The 25,152-nt window shown below is 38.1% G+C and overlaps 1 protein-coding gene across 3 annotated transcripts; it reads left to right on the top strand.

Moving 5' to 3' along the window:
• Positions 1 to 1,947: 1,947 nt before the first annotated feature.
• On the top strand, positions 1,948 to 24,130 carry ago3b (argonaute RISC catalytic component 3b). 3 transcript variants are annotated; one of them, XR_008158703.1, is made up of 20 exons: positions 2,116 to 2,650; positions 6,541 to 6,712; positions 7,575 to 7,695; positions 9,137 to 9,345; positions 9,581 to 9,717; positions 9,997 to 10,131; positions 10,729 to 10,816; positions 14,617 to 14,764; positions 14,900 to 15,019; positions 15,175 to 15,318; positions 16,135 to 16,268; positions 16,356 to 16,540; positions 16,670 to 16,829; positions 16,945 to 17,035; positions 17,243 to 17,437; positions 17,763 to 17,800; positions 18,104 to 18,238; positions 18,345 to 18,446; positions 18,617 to 18,816; positions 19,392 to 24,130. XR_008158703.1 is itself a non-coding variant. In XM_052584172.1 (19 exons), the coding sequence occupies exons 1-19, from the start codon at positions 2,632 to 2,634 to the stop codon at positions 19,498 to 19,500; spliced, it is 2,604 nt and encodes an 867-aa protein (XP_052440132.1). In that variant the 5' UTR covers positions 1,948 to 2,631; the 3' UTR covers positions 19,501 to 24,130. The 3 variants fall into 3 exon arrangements, 2 of the variants coding, with proteins under 2 accessions (XP_052440132.1, XP_052440134.1); XM_052584172.1 differs by lacking the exon at positions 17,763 to 17,800 and having other exon boundaries at positions 1,948 to 2,650; XM_052584174.1 differs by lacking the exon at positions 17,763 to 17,800 and having other exon boundaries at positions 2,105 to 2,650; positions 15,175 to 15,297.
• The last annotated feature ends 1,022 nt before the right edge of the window (positions 24,131 to 25,152 follow it).

The raw sequence follows: 25,152 nt of genomic DNA, 5'->3' as shown, positions 1-25,152 counted from the left end.
AAATGCATATATATATATTAAAAAAAAAAAAAAAAAAAAAAGCTGAGTTTCTTTCAATAAGGTCATGACAGCCTTAAATATATATTGTGTACTGGGCAGACTCAATAGGTTTTTTTAAGCCCAATCAATTATTCGATGCCTTCTGTAGTATTTCTTACATACAGTATATAGAGTTCATGTTTTACACTTACCACTTCTCCACAATGTACACAGAATCATGTATGGTGTTTTTCCTATTAATCTTAAGAAACTATTGAACCTTGTGTGTCCTATTCTCAGCCTTGTTAAAATAGTTTCCTCCTGCCGCCTCAGATTAATACACTTTTTAACTATCATTTCTTTCTGAATGCTATATAAATGTCTTCCTTTCTCCTCCTGATCCCATTTATCCTGCCACATTTTATTAATATTATCTTTAATGATAACTTTAATTTCTGATTTACTAAGTGGCATTTGTATATCTATATTTTCTGTCTGCAGGGCTTCTTTTGCCAAATTATCCACCTTTTCATTTCCCTCAATAACCACGTGTGCTGGAACCCATGTAAACTGTGCATAAAATTTTTGTTGAGTTAGTCTAAAATTAATTAATTTATTTCATCTAAAAGATCTTGCCTACATACAGATTTTCCACTCTGGATATTTGTCAAGGAGGAATGCAATCTTGTGTGGCTTAACTTCCTGTACCCATTTCAGTGCTAGAACAGTGGCCATTATTTCATCTGAAAAGACTGATAGGTAATCTGAAATTGTATTTTGTGATTAATGCAGCTGCACCTGTTTTGCCAGTTATTGGATATTTGGATGCATATCTGTATATCTGTATTGTATCTTCATACCTGGTTTCTATATACTGTTGAAAATTTTGATAAATGCCAGATTTTAAAATGTATTTTATTTCCATATTTACTATAGGAAAAAAGAATAACCATGGTGGGATGGCACTCATCCTTATTGTCTTACAGCATGCAATAGCAAGATATATATATATATATATATATAGTGTTCCTGTAGCTCAATTGGTAGAGCATTGTGCTATCAAGCGCAAGGTTGCGGGTTCGATTCCCTGGGAACACATGATAGGTAAAAATTGATAGCATGAATGCACTGTAAGTCGCTTTGGATAAAAGCGTCTGCTAAATGCATACATTTATTATATATATATATATATATATATATATATATATATATATATATATATATATATATATATATATAGCTAGCACACACATACATTATATATTTAGAAAGTATTTACATGTATATATTTAAATTCATAATTTATATATATATAATATAAAATATGTCATATTCTAGTTTCTTCAAAGTAACCTTTTGCTTTGATTACTGCTTTGCACACTCTTGGCTTTCTCTTGATGAGCTTCAAGAGGTAGTCACCTGAAATGGTCTTCCAACAGTCTTGAAGGAGTTCCCCGAGAGATGCTTAGCACTTGTTGGCCCTTTTGCCTTCTGTCTGCGGTCCAGCTCACCCCTAAACCATATCGATTGGGTTCAGGTCCGGTGACTGTGGAGGCCAGGTCATCTGGCGCAGCACCCCATCACTCTCCTTCTTGGTCAAATAGCCCTTGATGCCTTCAGTGTGACTCTACAATTTTCATAGTCATGAAAATAAAGAAAACTCTTTGAATGAGAAGGTGTGTCCTAACTTTTGGTCTGTACTGTATGTATGTATGTGTATGTATGTTTTGTATAAACAAAACATGAAACGCCATGAAATCAATTATTTAAAAAACGTTTTTAATAAAGAGTTAATTTGTCATTTTTGTTCTTGCACTACTAATTAATTAACAATCAAAGGTGGATCAAATAAATTACATTATACTAGGAAGTGACGGCGTTTCCTGCGATTGGTATTTCCTGTGGGTCTCCCTGATTAAGGGTTGCCATGTCCGTGTATTTTAAGGCGATTTCAGGTTTGGGGTTATTTCAGTTTTGCAGTGACTCAAAAAATAAAGAAACTGTAAGATACATTTCTAACTATTATTTAGACTGATTTTAAATACGCAAGCCACGTGTTCCGAGTTAGTTTTATCAGACCAACTTGCTTGTTTAGTACAGATCTGGCAACATACTCTGACTGTACAGAGATGGTAAACCCAAGGCAAACCGGTAACACACCGACGGAGTCGATGAGACGGCAACGGCCACTGGCAAACTCCGACTAAAGACTGGAATAAAACCCACATTTTCGACTGGGCAGCGGGTATTCATCTATAAACTTCATATCTGCGTGGATGTCTTTAAATGTTAAGAGATTGGCATTTAGAAAGACACCGCGAATGGTCCGAGGCTCCTGACAAACTGTTTCGCGACGGCTGTTAAAACCATTTTCCTCGGGGTCTTTTTGCTTGCCAGCTGGTAGCAATTACGGATCAACGACATACGGTAGGAGACACGGTACGGGAGTCCGTGCTCTTTTGGTTGCCTGACTCGGTACTGTCTGGGTGGACCTCGGAGTGGAGCAGCACCTCGGAGCGGCCCGCTTCGACAGCGCGGTAGAGCCGGGGTGTAGTTCGTCTTACGGAGGACATTCAGCGGCTTTAAACAAACACTTTTCAGCCGCTATTTGATCCCCAGGAGCCGGCTAGAATCCGGACAGAGACCTCATGAATGGAAATCGGAACTACAGGTAACTCGACGGTTTCAGACCGATTTCGGATTCTTTTTCAACTGTGACGTATTGACTCGGTCTAACTTTGTTACGTGCACCGTCAGCACACTTTAATCACTTAGCAAACGTTTTTGGTGAGTTTACAATAACTGCTTTTTGTGATAAGAACGAGCTTTTAGAAGCGTTTCCCTGTTCGCGTACGTTTTGGGCGTAGCAACCAAATGAGTGTGAGGGTTTGGTTATGGTTTTGGGTTTGGATTTTTTGGCTTACGCCGAAGATCCTGACTCACTCGCTCTGTGACGTCACGCCGCTGTGGCACAGCTGTCACGCACAGGTGCTGCGTGCGTCAGGTGCTGCAGTGCTCGAGACGCCGGGGGGAGGGGGCGAGTTTCTGATTGTTCGTTGCCATGACGACTGTCACAGAATCACCGCTTTATCAATCTGAACGATCACACGTAAGATTCTTACGTGGAAATCATTTTGTAGTTGAAGTTCATTAGAAAGTTTGAACCATTGTGGATTCCTCCGAATTTATAGAGATGCCGAGATAATCTGTGTATTTGGGGGGTCCTTGCACCTTTTGTAGCCCCTAGGAAGGAAGAGGTTGAGATCTTAAGTCCCAGGCGGTAAACACACTCGCTGCGTTTACTTGAGGAGGTAAACGTGAATCGTAGGTACATTTATCGAATCATGATTTATTTATCACTTTATGTTTATGTATGAGTTTTAAGAATAGTCGGCGTTTACACATCTCTCTATTTGCATAACTGTTTCTCTCGAAAATTAAATAACGTACTTATTCTTACTTAACAAATTATTATTATTATTTTATTTGCATTTTAGGTGATTAAAAAACTTCTAAAAATATCTCAGTCTAAAGTGGTTTGAAGGATATTGGTTAAGATTTAAAATCACAATGAATTGGTATTTTGGGACTGCTCTGTGATTCGTAAATAGTTATTAAATGTCATCTAATTATTATTTTTCTAAATATCACTGACAAGTTTTTTTTTCTGTTGTTACTGACTGAAATTTTCTGTAAATCATGGTTATTAAATGTATGAAAGTGATTTATTTTTTATTTTATTTTTATTTTATATTTATTTTTAAGAAGTGTAAATAGTGCAAAATTGTTTATCACACAATGTTTTATTTTATTCTAGACATTTCAAGAAAAGCTATTCTTTAGTTTAAAAAGTAACATAGTTGACACTTGGCTAACTCTATTAGGTCCACCAAATAACAGAGTTCTGTTTTAATTCCATTATAATAATCTAAAAGCATGTATCATGATTTGATTAAGTGTACAGGCCTGCTTTTTATTTATTTATCAAAATTTTGGCAAATTCTGTGATATACAGTAAGTTCCATTTTTATGACTGTATTTCTCAGTTTCACAAGTGTTATTTATCCCTTTTAATAATCAAATAATTTAAGTAATGTTAGTGTTTTGTTTAAAATGTCTTTAACATTGTGACTTTTGGCTAACTGTCCCAGTACGACCAAATTACAATTTGATTTGAATAAGAGATCAGAATGCTCCTTCCCGCAATCTTCCTATAATAATTAATTTGACCAAAAGTCACAGTAAAATTTGCACACTGTACACAGCAGTGATCGACTGTCCTGCAAAGTCCAGCTCCAACGCTAATCACACACACCTGGCGCAACTCTTTAGGTCTTTAGGATCACTTGAAACATAAAGGCAGGTGTGTTTGATTAGAGTTAGAGCTGAACTTTGCAGGACAGTGTCATATAACCTGCTTACCTGGAGATTTTGTAACTGACACTAAGCAGAATGACCACTTCTGTCAATCAGCGAATCAGAGATAATAATAATTATCAATGTTGACAATTTAACAGTGCCCATATTGACACTTTGTTTTAGCCACATCTGAGAATATATCCATGTGTCATTAATATAAGCCCATATATATTTGCAGAACTGTCTGTCTAAATGAGAATCAGACAACTTTAAATTCTTTTGCCAGACTAGCTTTAAATAATTAAATGAAAGGAGATGTGTCTCGGTCTCTGAATGGGTGAAACCCTTGTAAACGTTCCAGTCACCTATTTGCCAGTTAAGTGAGCATTACACTCCTAGCACCAGACCAACAAAAGCCTTTCAAACCGATCTCACCACATTACTGTCAAACCTGAAGTTCCTCTTAATCTACGCTGTCAAGAAACTGCTAGGTGTCATATAAAGTGAGAAAAGTGGACTCATGTGAGCCTGAAAGTGTGTGACCGGAACAGTCAAGTGTTTCATTGTGAGATTTCTGTATGAACTTTGTAGAGTAAATGCACGTGTGACCTACAGGATCAATTGTACATGAATAGAAACAGCTGTTCTTCCTTTAATTGGTTGTTAGTGTAGGTTGCTATGGTGAAAAGAAGCCACATGAGTGCCATCGGCATAGTAACGACACTTTGGGAAGTGTGAGACGCGGTTGCAGTCGAATTCCCCTTACACACCTCTCAGTAATAGTTTTGCTCTGTAAACCCCCTCTAAAGCATCTTTACAACAGCAATAACAGTCTCGCATTCTGTGACATGAAGTGATAATGTAGCGTGCCACTCCGTGCGAGAAAAGTGATGTCAGAGCTGATATTCATAGTGAAAGAAAATTGAAAAGCATGACAGCTGATATTTCTTTATAAAGCAGATTTAAATGGCAATGAAGGTTGTTATTTACTCAACATAGGGCTATGTAATGTTTTCCTGCGGCCTTTTATGAGGGAAAGACACCTAACCTGCTCTGTCACTAAGATAAGCCTGCATGCTTCATTGAAATAAAACCAAAATGACGATACTGCTTAGTTTGATTATCAAATCCTGTAGGCTGTGATTTAAGTTAATAAAAAAGTGAAGTAGAGCGTTGTGTTTTTACACGTGAGCAGCTCGCTGTCCGCTGGTGTTTGCAGCAGAGTTCTTCGGTTCACAATAAATGCTGCTTCACATAAACTAATACATCTCTGAATCTCGTAGTATTATAAATTTTACAGTTTTAGTGTAAAATATTTTTTATTGCACTTTTCTATTACGATATGAATAGTTCTTATTTAGATTTGATATAGTCATTATTATTATTATTTTACAGCCATTTCAACAAATGCTGATTCTGCCAAAACAGTTTTCATTTGGTCATGTGTTGATTTGAATTAAGAAATTCTTCAAAATATCTTCTTTTGTGTAAACGGTGACAGAACTTACATTTTTGAGTGAACTGTCCTTTTGAGTTATTACATGAAGTTGTTGAATCATCTCAAAATTGGGACCGGGAGAAATTGCAACAGGTTCAACAAACTAAACTTACTTGATGTTCTCAAAGAAAATACCTTTTATTTGACTCCACTGAGTATACGAAATGTACACTTTTTGAGTATATGAAATAGTATGCTTTTGAATAGTCAAGTCAAATTGATTGCAATCTTTCTTTAGAAGTCTTAGGTGACTATTTTTTCACGGTTATACAATAGTGCATGTATGATTGGTGTGGGTTATTGGTATTGTGTGTGGTGTGATGATTCTGAGTGTTATGTTGTTTCCACTGAGTAGGCATTTAGAGGAAATTTCCTGATAAGACAAATAACACCCACTGTGTAAATGTCAGTGTCAAGAATGAGAGTTTTATTATTATTAATTTAGGTATTAATCATGTTTCCATGAAATGTAAATATTGACAAATAAGAAAAAAAAAACACTGTTATGACTTTATGCAGGTTGATTTGGCATAATTTTATGATTTTTATGATGGCGCCAATGACAGTGTCGGCTATTTTATATTACTTGTCTCATATTTCTGTGGTTTTAGTTTTCAGTTTAACTGATTTTGAAAGTCTAACTTATGTGGTACATTTAGAGAAAAACTCCTATGGATGGAAATCCCCTCTGATTTTCATGACAGGAGCTGTTGGGGCTGCACCCCTGTTCTCCGTACCTCGGAGGCCAGGCTATGGCACCATGGGGAAGCCCATCAAGCTGCTGGCCAACTGCTTCCAGGTGGACATCCCCAAAATGGACGTCTACCTGTACGATGTGGACATCCAGCCCGAAAAGTGCCCACGTCGTGTTAACAGGTGCCAAACACTCAGCAGTAATAATAATTGACAGTTTGTGACACTTGTTTTGACCATTTTATTCACAAGAGACTCGTGACAAAATTGACAGACAAAATTGGTTCTTCATTAGAGACATTTAGGATAAATTCAGCATTACGTCACCACTGGATCCTCTGCAGTGAATGGGTGCTGTCAGAACGAGAGCCCAAACAGCTGATAAAAACATAATAATAATAATAGTCATGACTCTAGTCCTTTTCGTCTTGTGAAGTTAAAGGCAGCTTGTGTGTAGACGTTAGACAATTTCAAACCATTGCTTCAGCTAGAATATGGGTCCTCCATCTATAATGTTGCTTTCTCCATTTATCTCATCTGAATTAGGAGAGAAAGATGCACAGATCAAGCAATGTTTACAGGTGAAAACAGTTCTAAACAATTATGTCAACGGGATTCGATGTGAGGGGACAACGGGGGATGGACTTGTTTCACTGGAGAAAGCAGGTTATAGATTATTATTGGTATTTTGTCCTGAAGAGATGGCTTAGTAATTTTGTTCCTACAAACACACAGCTTTTCATTTCATAAGGTTTTAACTGATGGACTGAAGTCATGTTGCATGGATTACTTGTGGATAAGTGTGATGTTTTTATAAGCTGTTGGGACTCTAATTGTAACGGCACCCATTCACTGCACAGGATCCATTGGTGAGCAAGTGAAATAAAGCTAAATTTCTCAATCTGTTCAAATGAAGAAATAAACTAATTTACATCTTGGATGGCCTGAGGTGGAGTAAATTATCAGCAAGTTTTCATTTTGGGGTGAACTATTCATTTAAACCTACAATAACTTCTATTATGATCCTTTCTGTAATGGCTTCTAGGGAGGTGGTGGATTCCATGGTGCAGCACTTTAAGGTGACAATCTTTGGGGACAGAAGACCAGTCTATGATGGCAAGAAAAGCCTCTACACCGCCCAACCATTGCCAGTTGCTACAGGGGGGGTAAGACATATAAATGGACACCAGGAGTGGTGGAAAGTCCCCTAGAGCGGGGCTCTGAACCGTTTCAAGGAGCGAAAACGAAAACGGGAAATGAATTAAATTACGATACGAAAACAAAAGATAACCAGGAATAGAAGCAGAAATCGAAAATAGAAACCAGTCACCAATCACAAATTTAAGAAGCCTATGCAAATGCGACGTTGAAGCATCCAATGAGTGAAATGTCCTTGACTAAGCTATAAATAAGTTTAACCAAGGAAACACCACGCATTAGGCCTACAATTAAATGAAAACGAGTGGCATGTAATACAGCTTATTGTGTGTATTGAAACCAGCAAAAGTTGCAGGATAGTATAGAACACGGATTCAACAAGGTCACATAACGCACCTACAGCGCTTCTGTTAATGGAGAAAACAGAATGAAACTTTATACATAAAAAGAAACATATAGGCCTATGCACAAAATATATTTCACTTAAATTAGGGATGTGCAATAAACCGCATGCAATAGTCATGCACAACTCGTAAGTAAAGTCGGTTCTGTGATTAATAGTAATACTTATCACATCACGCTTTCAGTTGGAGCAGAATTTACAACACAGAACTGTAGTTCGATGACAAACTATGTAATATCATATTTTATTCATTATCGCAGGAATGTAATGTCAGATATCATCTGCTGCATTATCATGTAAGATAATGAAAGCTGTTTGCCTAGTTTCTCAGAGAACTATGGCTCTATGTAGTAAATGCTGCTCCATTTGAAAGCTCATGAAAATACCTCATTTAATAATGTTTTTACTCCAAATTTACTTAATAATGTGTTTGAAATAAATCCTTCTGTTAGATGATATGGCTTCTTAAACAGAAATAAGGCACGGAACATATTTTATAGTATTCTAAACCATTATAAAGTCGATTAGCATTGCATTATTATTTATTATAATGACAATTTATAATAATTATAAGAACTCCGATACTTCATATATTGCCGTAGTTGTATGTTTATTAGTCACGTTGAATTAATGAAAGCAATTCAATCTTCTGTTTATTCAGCAACTGCTATAGGGATTTTCTTTCATTTTGTTAATCCGTTAATGATTTATGTTAGGGCATCACGATAAATCGAAATGAAATTGCAAAGGCAGTAAATCGCGAGAAGGCAGAAGCTGGGATTTATATGTCTTTCAGTGAACAATGGCTCTGTGATCAGTAGTAAATCTCCTTCCAAAAGCCAGAGGGCGCTCTTGCACTGAAACTCCAAATACACCCTGCAGAAGAAATCCCAGTGCGGCAACCTCCTGCTCATCTCAAACATCTAATACTTTTAAAACCTTTTTCATGATCATTTCTTTTTATTATTTTAACCTGTGTGACTAAATAAAACGCATTTATAAATTGGTGTTAAAAATTGTACTGTACATTTGTGTACTATTTGAAGGTGGACCTGGATGTGACCTTGCCAGGTGAAGGTGGGAAGGACAGGCTGTTTAAGGTCACCATTAAGTTTGTGTCACTGGTCAGTTGGCACTTGTTGCATGAGGTCCTCACTGGGCGGAGCACACCTGATCCTCTGAACCTGGATAAGCCAATCAGCACCAATCCCGTACACGCTGTGGATGTTGTTATGCGCCATCTGCCCTCTATGAAGTAAGTGTTCCCATGAGTACCGTTACCTGATCATAAAGGGCATTTAATACAATGAGAAAAGCATTAAGTGATTTTTATGCCTTTAACAATACAGTGCATAACTAGTGAAATGAGACTGAAAGTGTTTTGTTGTAGATTAGTGTAGCATAAACAGTAAGCGGTTGACTAAGGATAATTTAGGACTGCACATGTTTATTCTGCTGGTAACAACAGTGTTTGTCTTCTCTCACTTCAGGTACACCCCAGTGGGACGATCTTTTTTCTCTTCCCCCGAGGGCTATGATCACCCACTGGGTGGGGGGAGGGAGGTGTGGTTTGGCTTCCACCAATCAGTGCGTCCAGCTATGTGGAAAATGATGTTGAACATTGATGGTAAGTCAGAGTGTTATTATAGGTCAAACCATTTTGGTCTGAATTATCCAGTTAAATGATCTGGACAGTGGTTATAAAAGATCAGATCAAATAATACCAAAATAATAATGCCATTATTGACTTTGATTCATTTCATTACGATTTTATCTGGCATTGGTCAGACAAATAGATAGTCCCACTTTTAAAAGCATTGTAAATGGAAAAAGCACCTGCAAATGACTTGTTAACTATTTCATTAACTAATAGTGTAACACTGACCATGTTTTATTTACTGCACAGTGTCTGCCACTGCATTCTACAAAGCTCAACCTGTGATTCAGTTCATGTGTGAGGTCCTGGATATCCACAACATCGATGAGCAGCCTCGACCTCTCACTGATTCCCACAGAGTCAAATTCACCAAAGAGATCAAAGGTTTGTGTGAACAGAAGAACCGAGTCATTTCTATTCATTAAAGAATCCTGAATAAACACAACGTGAAAATTCAGCTTTGCACTCACAGGAATAAATTACATATTAAAATAAAACAGTTGTTTGAATTTGTAACCATTTCATATTACATTTTTTTATTGCATTTTTTAATCAAATAAATTCAGACTTAAAAAAAAAAGTATTTAAAAATGCATGAATGTTAAATGCTATAGATCAGTAGCCAGGTTACACATTTTTATGCACATTTTGGGATTATATATATATATATATATATATATATATATATATATATATATATATAATATGAGAGAGAGATAGATATCTATATAGTTAGATGTAAACACACAGATGTGAGTGACAGGTGTAAGTGACAATTTTGTTTAGGAGAAACATGGAAAGGAAATTCTTCTTTTTTTACAAATAACTTAACTTTGGATAAATTGCATTTGCAACTGGGATTGAAACTATTTAATATGTAATATTTATCTGTACTGTATTTAATAGTCAGAATACTCTGAGCTGTAAACTGACCAGTTGCATCTGTATTGTGATGTAAATTCGATCTTCTCCTCCCATCAGGTCTAAAGGTGGAGGTCACCCACTGTGGCACCATGCGGAGGAAGTACAGGGTGTGTAATGTTACTCGTCGACCAGCCAGTCACCAAACGTAAGTGTATTGAATATCTATTGCTAATTATATCTCTTATGAGAATGTGAGGTTTTATTGTATCTCAGTTAGCAGGCCAATACGTCTGTACTGTGTCAAAAAAGACCATATTTTACTGTCCTGTTTGTTATAGTGAAGCATTACATCACTTGCTCACCAATGGTGAAGGCACCCATTCACTGCAGAGGATCCTTTGGAGAGCAAGTGATGTTCAATGAACAAACAAACTTGTATAAATCTTAAATGGGCCGAGCATGTGTAATATCCAGCAGATTTTCATTTTTGGGTGAACTGTTCTTTTAAATTTACCTGGCGCCGATACAGGATGGCTGCCTCCGTGACGAGCTCCGCATATGTTTTTGTGTTTTTGTTAGTTTGTCCTGTCTTTGGTTATATTGCTGCCATCAGTTTCACCAGGGAAGAACTGCTGAACATTCGGCAGAACACACCACAGGATATTTTACCGGATTTCAATTATTCAGACGTTTTACTGAACGTTGTTATCGGAGGAGCGGCTGCGCTGATCAAGCGCTTCAGGACGCGCAGACGGGGGAAGCGGGCGGGAGCGCTCGTCAGACTCAGGAAGCGCGGATTTCGAACGCCGTTGCCTAGCATCCATCTGGCAAATCTCCGCTCTCTACCCAACAAAACGGACGAACTCCTTCTGCTTTCTCGGACTAATAAGGATTTCACACACTCTGCTGCTCTGTGTTTCACGGAAACCTGGCTGAATGACACCATACCGGACAGCACGCTCCATCTGCCGGGCTTTCAGCTGTTTAGAGCGGATCGTGACACAGAATCAACGGGGAAATCGCGTGGCGGCGGGACATGCTTTTACATCAATGAACGGTGGTGTACAGATGTAACTGTGTTAAAGAAGACGTGCTGCTCAAATCTCGAAACACTCTTCATTAACTGCAAGCCGTTCTATTCGCCGCGGGAGTTTCACTCGTTCATTCTGGTCAGTGTTTACATCCATCCCCAAGCGCATGTGAGCTCAGCTTTACAGAAACTCGCTGATCAGATCACAGAGACAGAACAACAACACCCGGACTCTGTTTTAATCATTCTCGGGGACTTTAATAAAGCCAATCTGTCCCGTGAACTGCCAAAATACAGACAGCATGTTACATGTCCCACAAGAGACAGTAATATATTGGATCACTGTTACACCACAATAAAGGATGCATTTCACTCTGTTCCACGAGCAGCTTTGGGACGTTCTGATCACCTTCTGGTTCATCTTATACCGTCCTACAGGCAGAAACTAAAATCAGCTAAACCTGTATCAAGGACTGTAAAAAGATGGACTAATGAAGCAGAGCAGGTTTTACAATCTTGTTTTGACCTCACTGATTGGAGTGTTTTTGAAGCTGCTGCCACCGATCTGGATGAACTCACAGAGACCGTAACATCATATATCAGTTTCTGTGAGGATATGTGTATTCCTACAAAGACTCAACTAATTTACAATAATGACAAACCGTGGTTCACTGCAAAACTCAGACAGCTCCGTCAGGCCAAAGAAGATGCTTACGTGAAGGGGGACAATGTCTTGTATAAACAGGCTAAATACACATTGGAAAAGGAGATCAAAGTGGCAAAGAGGAATTATTCTGAAAAAATAAGGACTCAGTTCACTTCCAACGACTCCGCATCAGTGTGGAAAAGTCTAAAGAAGATCACCAATTACAAGACACCACCCCCCAGCACTGTAGAGAATCAACGACTGGCAGACGATCTGAACGAGTTTTACTGCAGGTTTGAAAGAACACCCATCACCTGCCCTGAACGCCTCCCCCAACAACCATTCACACCCTTCACAACTCCTGCAACCAGCCCTGAATGCCTCTCCAAACTACCGTTCACACCATTAACAGCTCCTGCAACCCATCCTGAACACCTCTCCAATCAAGCACTCTCACCATTCTCACCTCCTGCATCCCCCCTCTCCCCCACACCTGCAATTCAGATCAGCGAGGATGCGGTGCGCCAGGTCTTCCGGAAGCAGAAAAGGAAAAAAGCACCAGGCCCAGATTGTGTAACACCAGCCTGTCTGAAATCCTGTGCTGACCAGCTGGCCCCCATCTTCACACAGATCTTCAACAGATCGCTGGAGCTGTGCGAAGTCCCTTCATGCCTCAAACGTTCCACCATCATCCCCATCCCTAAGAAACCCAAAATTACAGGACTAAATGACTACAGGCCTGTGGCTCTAACGTCTGTAGTCATGAAGTCATTTGAAAAACTGGTGCTGGGCCACCTGAAGGACATCACTGGGCCCTTGCTGGATCCTCTTCAGTTTGCCTACAGAGCAAACAGGTCTGTGGACGATGCAGTAAACATTGGACTGCATTATGTTCTGCAACACCTAGACAGACCGGGGACTTATGTGAGGATCCTGTTTGTGGACTTCAGCTCGGCTTTCAACACGATCATCCCAAACCTCCTCCTGCCCAAACTAAATCAGCTCTCCGTGCCCACCTCAGTCTGTCAGTGGATCAACAGCTTCCTGACAGACAGGCAGCAGCTAGTGAGGCTGGGAAAATACACATCCAGCACCCGTACAATCAGCACCGGAGCTCCCCAGGGCTGTGTTCTCTCCCCACTGCTCTTCTCCCTCTACACCAACGATTGCACATCTAAGGACCCCTCTGTCAAGCTCCTGAAGTTTGCAGATGACACCACACTCATCGGCCTCATTCAGGACGGTGACGAGTCTGGTTACAGACAGGAGGTAAAAGAGCTGGCTGTCTGGTGCAGTCTCAACAACCTGGAGCTTAACACCCTCAAAACAGTGGAGATGATCGTGGACTTCAGGAGAGACCCCCCTGCACTCCCCCCACTCACCATCATGAACAGCACTGTGACTGCAGTGGAGTCATTCAGGTTCCTGGGCACCTCTATCTCTCAGGACCTGAAGTGGGACATTCACATTGACTCCATTGTGAAAAAGGCCCAGCAGAGGTTGTACTTTCTCCGCCAGCTGAGGAAGTTTAACCTGCCACAGGAGCTGCTGAAACAGTTCTACTCCACCATCATTGAATCCATCCTCTGCACTTCAGTAACTGTCTGGTTCAGCTCAGCTTCTAAATCTGACCTCAGAAGACTACAGAAGGTAGTCCGGACTGCTGAGCGAATCATCGGTTCAACCCTCCCATCTATTCAAGAACTGTACTTATCCAGAGTGAGAAAAAGGGCTGTCAAAATCACTCTGGACCCCTTACATCCAGCACACTCCCTCTTTGAACTGTTGCCATCTGGTCGACGCTACAGAGCACTGAGCACTAGAACGACCAGACACAGGACCAGTTTCTTCCCTCAGGCAATCCATCTTATGAACAGCTTATAATAACGGCGGACACACTACACTTTATATTTATATACACACACACTTTATTTATCTAACACACATACTTAGTATACACTTAAATTTTGCACACAATATATATGTACATACATAACTTCATTTTGTAATATACTTGCCTACAATTGTCATTTGTATATTGTTATTCACTCTCTACTTATTTGTATTTTTTATTCTTTTATTATGTGTTTTATGTTCTGTCGCTGTCATTCTGTTGTACTGCGGAGCTTCTGTCACGAAAACAAATTCCTCGTATGTGTACATACCTGGCAATAAAGCTCATTCTGATTCTGATTCTGATTCTGATTCTGATTCTAAAGTACAAAAACTGATGAGAACATTTTCAGAATGTTTTTATGCTTTTTTGTTCAAAGCTATTCACCCCCAGGTCTCCATTAACTTTTTTAGAATTTTTGTTTTGCTGTGTCAGGTTTCCATTGCAGTTGGAAAATGGCGAGACCGTGGAGAGAACCGTGGCACAATACTTCAGGGAAAAGTACAACTTACAGCTCAAGTACCCCCATCTGCCCTGCCTGCAAGTAGGGCAAGAGCAGAAGCACACATACCTGCCTTTAGAGGTTAGAGTCAAGACAGCTGATCAGTTAAATTATTTACCAATTCCTTCTCTTCACTGATTTATGGATTCACGTCTAGACGCTTTTAAGATGTCTCAATTCAAGGTGTCAAAATTGACCGTCCTCTCTATCACTCAGGTGTGTAACATTGTGGCAGGCCAGCGCTGTATTAAAAAATTAACGGACAACCAAACCTCCACCATGATCAAAGCCACGGCCCGCTCGGCACCGGACAGACAGGAGGAGATCAGCAGACTGGTGAGTTCAGTGTGTTGCCTGATGCTGTAGTAGGCCTATTTCTTCATGTACACTACCAAAATGTTGGTATCATAGAAATTCTTCATATTAGCCAGACAAAATCCCAAAAAAGGATTTTCAAGCAGTCTCAAATCTCAATCTTTCTGAAAATGTAGGTGCGCAGTGCCAACTACAACTCGGACCCCTTCGTGCAGGAGTTTCAGTTCCGTGTGCGGGATGAGATGGCGGAGGTGACGGGTCGTGTCCTGCCCGCCCCTATGCTGCAGTACGGCGGCAGGGTGAGCTCTGAACACTTTATGGTATTCCCATTCCCTTTCATCATGCACTGTTTGTGTGTTTGTGTTTGAGTAGAAGGCTAGAAATTGGTCATTGTTGGAGGCTTGATTTTACATTTATAATTATAATTTTGTGTGCTAATTTTAATGTCTACATGTGGGAGGAGTTGCTGATATTTTATTGCTATGAGGTTTGTTGCTTGTGTGTGATTGCTTGCTTCCTATATCTTTTATACCATTGATTTGCCTTTGCATTTTTGTGAATGTGTGGCTATTTATATGGCTTTTAATGTAGCATTTAATGTGCTTTAGTTATTTCATTATTGTTATTGGTTTATTTATTTTTATTTAAAAAAAAAATTTTTTTTTAGGTATTATTCACCAAAAATATAATTAAGAAGTAAAGCATGGAAAGTCAGTATTTTGTACATCCTCATGTCATTCAAAACCTGTATGAATTACTGCTGCGAAACACAAAAGTAGAAATATGGTTGTTTAGACTAATTTTATGGTGTTCTTTGTTTCATTTTTAGATTAACAGTCCTTTTAAAAATTCCTTTGTGTTCCATAGTAGAAAGGAAATTCAAAAAGTTTAGAATGTCAACAGTTTGAATAAATGATAACTTTTTTTCTTTTCTGTTTTCTGGAGCACAAAATTAAGTAGTTTGAAAGTCATATTGAAAGACATCGTGGAGCATTTGTAGAGCTCCCGCAGTGAGAACTTTGATGTTTTTCATTGTAACAGCTGTATAAAAGTACATATACTGTAAGTTTGGCCCAACACTGTTTAAGTTCATATACTATTTGATCTCAACAAGTTAAGTTATCCATGTGTTACAGAATCGTACAGTAGCCACCCCAAGTCATGGAGTGTGGGATATGAGAGGCAAGCAGTTTCATACTGGTGTGGAGATCAAGATGTGGGCCATTGCTTGCTTTGCCACTCAGAGACAATGCAGAGAGGAAGTTCTCAAGTAAAGCTTTTTCCATCTTTTGGTCTTTAACAAAGCACCATTTATTAATGGAATTAAAAAAGAAATACTGAAGTGTCTTTTTTGCAGGGGCTTTACGGACCAGCTCCGGAAGATCTCTAAGGATGCAGGGATGCCCATACAGGGCCAGCCATGTTTCTGCAAATACGCTCAGGGTGCAGATAATGTGGAGCCCATGTTCCGCCACCTGAAGAACACCTACGCTGGCCTCCAACTCATCATCGTCATTTTACCTGGGAAGACTCCTGTCTATGGTAACTATTTACGGACCGATATTTTTTGGTCATTTTGGTGTGGATTTACTTCACATAAGTCTGCTCTCACATGATATGTTCTTTGAGCTCCTCACTTGTTGCACTGAAGTCTTCCCTCTCTTTCTCCAGCTGAAGTGAAACGTGTTGGAGACACTCTTCTGGGAATGGCCACTCAGTGCGTTCAGGTGAAGAACGTGGTGAAAACCTCCCCTCAGACCCTCTCCAACCTCTGTCTCAAGATCAACGTCAAACTGGGTGGCATCAACAACATACTGGTTCCCCATCAGCGGTAAGAGAATAAAATGAATCCATTTACACTGAAAACTTGGTTTCACTGTTTAAGACAAAATGCCCCTAAATGTTCCAAACGCCTTGTTTATGTGGATTTGTTGTTTGATTTTCAGCCCAACTGTATTCCAGCAGCCTGTCATTTTTCTGGGAGCTGATGTCACTCATCCGCCTGCAGGAGATGGGAAGAAACCCTCCATTGCAGCTGTGAGATAGACCACATATACATGCCTTTTTGTTATGTTCTTTACAATTTAATCACATCATGCACATTTGTGAAGGAAAAAAATCATTTGCAAACCCTAAAATCATACCCTCATTATGGACCTGAAAGTTTGATTGTTAGGTTGGATATTTCAAAGAAATACTGTTGTTTTTTTTGCTCCTCCTCACTTCATATTTGTTGCTGAACAGGTGGTGGGCAGCATGGACGCTCACCCCAGCAGGTACTGTGCTACCGTCCGTGTTCAGAGGCCCAGACAGGAGGTGATTCAGGACCTGGCGTCCATGGTGCGAGAGCTGCTCATCCAGTTCTACAAGTCCACCCACTACAAACCCACCAGAATCATCTTCTACAGGGACGGTGTTTCTGAGGGACAGTTCAGACAGGTGAGATCCTCCAGAGGTCCCCTCTCTTCGCTTAGCTTCCACTGCATGTGGTCAAAAGAGTCTCATGAGATGTTTAAATGGATTTTAATTGTGATTTCTCTTGATTTAAGCATAATTGTGATATTTGCCAGCTGGTTATATATCAGTAAAATGTTTCATTTTCATTTAACATTAACATCTTGCAACGGTAACAAAACTCCACAAGTTTTAATGATTGCAGTTGCCAGATCTGAAAAGTTTAAAGTCCACTAATTGGAGCTTTTCTCCTAAATGGATAAATTTTCTTCCCAACCTTTTAACTATGCTCACATTTCTTTGCTTTAAGAAAAAAAGCGCTGATGAGCTGAAAACACTATCAAAAATGTAAGTTTGGCGCAATCTCCACTGCGATATTTTTCTTAAATCAAAGTGTAATTTTTTCACGTGGTTAACTGCGCTGTTTGCTATGTTTTAGCTTTTGAGAGAACTTGTTTTGTTCAGTTTTAATGTGTTCATTCATATGATAATATAATACATCTAGATGAGGAAAAATAACCCATTCAAGTTGGAGTTCTGATGAAATCGAAAAAGAAATTTATAAAAAGTGACTACAATAATAACGATTATCATGCAGCCCTGCTATATTCCTTAGTATTCTTGAACTGTATTTTACATCTTTATTTATAGGTGCTGTACTACGAGTTGTTGGCCATACGTGAAGCTTGCATCAGCCTCGAGAAGGAATATCAACCAGGAATTACTTACATTGTTGTGCAGAAGCGTCACCACACTCGTCTCTTCTGCGCTGACCGCACTGAAAGGGTGAATACGAGAGACTTCTCCTAAAAGCTTTGTCATGTTTTCCTCACTTTTTCCTACTATTTTTTATTTATTTATCGCGCACTCACTTTTCATATTATTTATAAAGGTGGGCCGCAGTGGTAACATACCAGCAGGTACCACAGTGGACACTGATATCACCCATCCTTATGAATTTGACTTTTATCTGTGCAGCCATGCTGGAATACAGGTATGAACACAGACATAAGAACTGTATTAATTAATATTAGGCCTTGTTTTTGTTGTTTTATCAAATCAAATGATTTGATTGATTGAGTTATTCAATCCATTTAACGTTACACAATTTGGAAGAATTAAACATAATGCATTTCATCTAATTGATTAAACCTTTTTAACCAGGGTACAAGCCGACCTTCACACTACCATGTGCTATGGGACGACAACTGCTTTACAGCCGATGAATTCCAGCTCTTGACCTACCAGCTGTGCCACACATATGTGCGCTGTACCCGCTCCGTTTCCATCCCTGCGCCTGCCTACTATGCCCACCTAGTGGCCTTTAGAGCCCGCTACCATTTAGTGGATAAAGAGCACGACAGGTGATGGATTTACCGGCCTGATTGTCGCCGTCTTTGTGTCTATAAATAGAAATGTTCTATTTGATTTAAATTTTGGAAGCTGTCAATCATTTTGATTTGAATAGGCTTTGCATATTCTTGGTTGCAGCAGGTGTTTCTTTGCCACAGTGAGCCAGTATTCTTCATTTCAATGATTCAGAGGGATGGTTTGATTTCGGGAAGTTGAATTATTCAAGCCAACCACCTAAAAGACAGACTCAGATTCAGCCAGTCACAGATTTGTGTTGCAATACCATATAAAAGTAGTATTTTATCTAGACATCTTCACAACTCTTGAGTGTTTAAAAAGGAATTATTTTTTTCTTTTTTATTTATGTTTCAAGTTAACACTTTTTAATCAGTTTTTATATACTGATGTTTGCACTTTACTACTGTGTACAGTGTACGTTTTTTTCAAAAGTTTAGGATTAAGTTTAGGAAAAAGTTTAATGGTAGTGCGCGTATTGTGTAAATTTGTATCTCCTTTGTATGTCAAAGTAAATGAATTTCATAGTGTAAATGTATGCCTCTGCTCATTTCTTTGTCCTCTTTCACAGTGCGGAAGGCAGCCACGTGTCGGGTCAGAGTAATGGCCGAGACCCCCAGGCCCTGGCCAAAGCTGTACAAATCCATCACGACACTCTGAGGACCATGTACTTTGCTTAGCCCCGCCTCCACAGACCTGTCAGTCGCTGGTCATCGTGCACTTAGCGGAGGAGGGCTTCTCCCAATCACAGGCTGCTAAAGAGAACCAAATGTAGAACTTACAGGAGGAACTAGCACTGTTATGCAATAGAAAAACAGCCAATCTTTCCAGTCTGCTTCGCTTACTAATTGTTTTTAATATGTAGATTGCAGCTATACCATTATTTATTAGATTTGTACATCTGTTTATTAATTTTGCCTATTTAGGTCACAAAACCAAGTTTAAGAAGGTTTGCTTGATGAACTCAGTACTAGATCAGTGAATGAGGCAGTGTTATTTCTTAAGGAGCAGATTGATTAGCCCTACTCATCTTGATTTCTCCTTTTACAGAGAAACTAATCAAACACACATGAAGTTGAACATCAGTGTCTTCTGATTTAGTCGAAAATGTCAGGCAGGCGTGTCTGAACTAATGCTGGAGGAATGCCACTAGAGGGCAGTGCGATGTTGGCTAGGACATCTTACTTTAGGTCCTCCACTAGACACTTGCTGCGCTAACCTGAAACCATCCTTTATATTTTACTAGTAAATCATGCTTTTCCAGCAAAATCTTATGTAGTATCTGCAAAAAAGACAATTGAAATGTTATTCAATTTCATTCCAAACAGTCAGAAATCCATATTTGTTCCTTTACATCTATTTTTCCATGTGTCCATGTTTTGTTCAGATTTTTTAACATGCGCTTAACCTCTTTTATTCCAGTTTCACAGACTTTCAAATTATTCTATATAACTCTGTTAACTTTCTAGTTCATGCGCTGTCTGGAAAATATTGCACCTACCATTGAACTATTGGTTCTTTTCGGTTTCTGGCGACTTTCTCTTTGGCTCACTCATTAATTAGAAGTGACAGATTAGCTAAGGACTGCGGAATCAACAAAAGATGAACTTTGAAACTCAAGGGTTGTCAAAACGTTTCCACATAGTCGATTGTTTATGTATGTTTGTTGAATGCTGTGTGCCTCATTCATTTTGAGTGCGCTAACAACACAAGCATTCAAATCAGTCAAAGCGTGACCATTACATTACACCATTACACATTTGATGGATGTGTGTGCACATCAAATCCACCCAAGGCCACTCTGAGGCCTACGTCATCCATTAATATTAACTTTAGACATGTTAGACATTTCATTCTGACTTATGATCTCAGCTTATTTATAATGTTGCTTTTAACTTGCATTTGTCAATAGCTCATCTGTAAATTTAATTTATCAGTTACACTTATCAGTTTCTTTATTTCACGTTTTAGCCCTGTGAACTCTGACAAACACTGTCCCATAATCCTTTTAGTGCAATAAGCCAATAATTGACGGCTCTGTCGTAGACTTTCATTATACAGTGCAAACCGTACCTTATGAGTGAATGCTTTAATTTAAAAAAACTTTTGTTGTATGTGGCATTGTGTAAGAGAACTTGAATTGATATGGATGATGTGTGCTAGAAGGCTAGAATGCTGGGTTGCGTTTACAGAGGAGATGGATACTCTCATGGCTATGTTTTATGGGAAAGAATCAGTTTGCTGTAAAGAGATTTTGGACAAACCTTGCTGTCAAATGAGACAAAGTGCCTGTTTTGTAGGAAATATCCCTATAATGCAATTCTGTTGGGGTATTTTTAAATATATAGTTAAAGTAAGTGGTGTGTACATGGATTGGAAAGATATTTAGCTATTGAAATGGTTTTTATTAAGGTCTTTCTGTTGTTAAGGGCAATTTGAATAGTTGAACTAATATAAAATTGAATAAACCAAGTGCTGGGTCATTTTCTTTTGAACTTTTAAACTTTTGGACTTTCTTTTGAACTTTCAAACTCTCTTTTGAACTCTCAGATATCTTTTGAATGTTTGAAGTTTCAAAGCTATATTTGAACTTTCTTTTAAACTTTAGCACTTTCTTTTGAACTCTCAGACATTCTTTTGAACTTTCAAACTGTCTTTTGAACTCTGACATTCTTTTGAACATTTGAACTTTCAAAAACTCTTTTTGAACTTTCTTTTAAACATTTGGACACTCTCTTTTGAGTTTTTAAATTGCCTTTAGAACTTTCAAACTTTATTTTGAACTTCAAGTTAAAATTTTCAAACAAACTATTTGGAGTTTCAAACACTCTTTTGAGCTTTCAGACCCCCTTGTTTTTCTTTTTTTCTTTTTTAACTCCTCTTCAAACCCCTGCATGTTCACAGCCCCTGTATATTCAGCTGCATTCCATACAGACCAAACCGATGTGCCTCGGAAAGCAGAGGTAGCAGGGAGTATTAAGGAAAGGCATTTGGATTGCAGTAGTGTAAGTGTAGGGTTGTATTTGTTAACTCCATGGCCTCCGGCACACTTTCACATCACCCTTAATGTGAATGGCACCGTGGTCTTTCTGCCCTATAGCCACAAATGTGTGTTGACCAGTGTAGCTGCTATTTTACATAAACTACAGCTGCTTTTATATGTGGAGAGAGAACAAGAGGGATTGTGAGAAATGACATGCATATTTTGCTGCACTTAAAAAGCTGTATGGACTCCGATTTGATGAAATGCCCAAGGTGCTAAGAGGTGTAATTCCGGGTTCTTAACTATGCTAATGTGTCAGCTCTGCATTTACTGCGAAAATCTTAGCTTTTTTTAATGTATGTTGAACAATGTAGATCTTTAGAGCATTGTTTGGATTTTTTGTTAAGAGTGTGTTGTTCGCTTGGCTTGTTAATTACTCAAATTACCAAACCCACATACATGATGATATATCCAAACAGTTTAAATAAAATCTTGTTTAGTGAGTTAACTGGAGTTTAGTTATGTAAAAAAAATCTTTGTGGTGATGTCAAATGTCTTGAGTGCTCTTTTTCATTTGTTTCGATGTGTTGAGAATTGTTATTTCTCTGCCGCTACCAGCATTTGAACTTACTTGAATAAGGGGAGTGATCAGTAGTACCTTCACCCGTATGCATGTTTGGCTTTAGATGGCCACTTATACAACCACTTGTACAAGATGCCAAGGACTAAATCGCTTAAAAATAAAAAGTCCATAGGTGTGGCTTAAATGGCACCTCCCTGTGAAACTGTGACGCAACACTCTCTACCCCTTGGCTTAAAGCTGGACTGCGGATACCTTAAAGCATTTTTAATTCAGAGGAGAAGTATATTTGTATATTTTTAAACAACAGAACTGCATAATGCATATCAATTATTTTTGCTAACAAAGTCTATGAAAGATAAGCAAAAGATGGTAAGCGTGATCTTAATCATGATAGTGACTAATATAAATTGGGCTAATATGCAATAGACTATTGACTAGTAGAGCTCTCTCATCTTGTTTTTCGCATTGAAGAATCTGCATTGTCTTATGGTATTTATGAGCTAAATTATGTAGTTCACAAAGTGATGAACCTTCAGTCCTCTTACTTTATTACTTTTATTGACTTAAGCATGAAGGTACCGCCTCAAACAATAGTTTGATTAAAAACCGAATGTTTCACACACAAGCACGTAAAAAAATGCCTGTAGGCATCAAGCCCTCTTGAACTCATATTAACTGTGTCTGAACTAAAGTGATAAACTGTTTCCCTCAAGCCTAGAGTATTTGCTGCTTGAGATTATTTTTCTGACTATGTTGAGGTGAAGATTTATCCTTTGGGCAAATGAGTAAGTGGAATGTGCCTTTTCTGATGGTGCTGATCTCAGACAGGTAAAATACAACATATTTAAGGGCCCAACAAGCCTGTATGAAGTTATATTAATATGATATAATGTGTGTTGAAGAGTGTTAAAACTGTATGTGTGGGTGTGATTGTGCCTCTTAATTCGCCAAGAACACATTCAATCACTGAGCTTGCCAGTTACAGGGTCTCTGGACCAAACTTTCTACAAGGGTTAAAGCTTCTTTTTGTAAGGATTTGGGACTGCAAAACTAATAGATCAAGCACTGACCAGTCAGGTTACACAATAAGAAGCCTGGAAATTCATCCCATGTGATGTTTTCCCTTTATTGTTTTTTGTCTTCAAACCATTTCTAGCAACCAAGACAAATCTGTGTTCTCTATACATGATGAAATAGCAATAACGGAATTGGTAATGTCACTAATATTTGGGTTAAATATTAAACTTTTTCATAATTGAACTTCACCGATTCAACGGTTACATTTCTTAACATGATGATCTGGTGATTTATAAAATGAGGATATCTGTTTCTGTGATTAAATACAGCACATTATGTATCAGATTTATCATACTATGCGAGCTTCTTCTCATCTTGAAGGAGCTTCATAGGATTCTTCGAAGTCAGCACTCTTTTCATTGTGATGCAACATGATGTTCAGCACTCTGATATAACAGTTTAGTTTGTTTGGTGAAATAATATTAATGATAACAGAACTGTCCAGTTTTAAAATAGATATCTGTCTCTTGTTTTATCTCAGCCCTTCTAATTGTGGTCTTTTTTTCTTCTTCTTTTTTTTGGTTCTATTTAATTGTCAATATTTTAATTATAACTGTATGTATGCAAACCTTGGATATGTCTTTTGAACTGTTTGTCTTGGACAAAAATGGCACGTATGAATAAATATTGAATGTACGTGCATTTCTGTTTACTGTGCAAGAAAGGAGTATGTAGTTCAGTGTTATTAACTATTACAAAAAAATTGTTGGTTGGTTATTGATTCACTTAAATATAAATGACAAATATTACTAAAATGAAAATAAAGATCACACACATATTTATATATATGGACTAGAAATAAGAATGGCAGTTAATTAGATAAATATAAATTATGATAAATACTTTATTAATCGCACTAAGGAAAGAAAAATGTCCCAAGAAATACATTATTTGAATGAAAGATACAATCAGTTGATTTAAAATATGACCTTTTCTATCCAAAACAGATTGTAACAGTTACCATCCTCAATTCACTCACATACAGTCTAAAATTATTTCTATAAAATGTACTTAATTCTTTCCTTATTAATTTAGTTGCACATTGTGATGAGGAAAGAATCTGCCTTGTAGAGAAATGAAACTACAAGCTGGCTATTACAAAAGACTACATGGCATTTTACATTGCTACATTATATGGAAGCAGTTTCCACACGGATAAAAAACCAATAAAAAGTTAATTGTGACTCTTCACTATTCAGACTTATATTAACTATGAGATATAAACACTCAATTCTGAGGGAAAAAAAAGTCAGCATTGCAAGATGTTTATATCTTGCCATTCTGAGAAAATAAAAATAGATACTGAGTAAAAGTTATCACAATTCCTTTTTTATTATTCATTTTTTATCATTCTGTGGCAGAAACAAGCTTCCATAATATTACATAAGCGTTATTGCACAAAATACAGTGCTAAAGATCAAAATTCTAATCTATTCTAATTCTTTCTGAAAATCTATTATCTAGTTTAGTCCTAAAAGTTGACCAAAAAAAAAAAAGTTCAACATTTAAAACTGATTGAAGATTCATAGTGCATAGTGCATAGCAAATAATGCTCATTATGGCTGTAATGTAAACTATAGGTTATTGGCTATTTTAAAGCCCAACTTTTTCTTTTTGCAATTGGAAATTTGTCAGCACATGTAGGAAACTCTTTTTGCCCAACAATTTTAAAAGGTGTTTACATGTTAA

This window comes from Carassius gibelio, chromosome B19, assembly GCF_023724105.1.
Source record: "Carassius gibelio isolate Cgi1373 ecotype wild population from Czech Republic chromosome B19, carGib1.2-hapl.c, whole genome shotgun sequence".
Classification (NCBI taxonomy): Eukaryota; Metazoa; Chordata; class Actinopteri; order Cypriniformes; family Cyprinidae; genus Carassius; species Carassius gibelio.
This window is presented reverse-complemented; position numbering and strand designations above follow the sequence as displayed.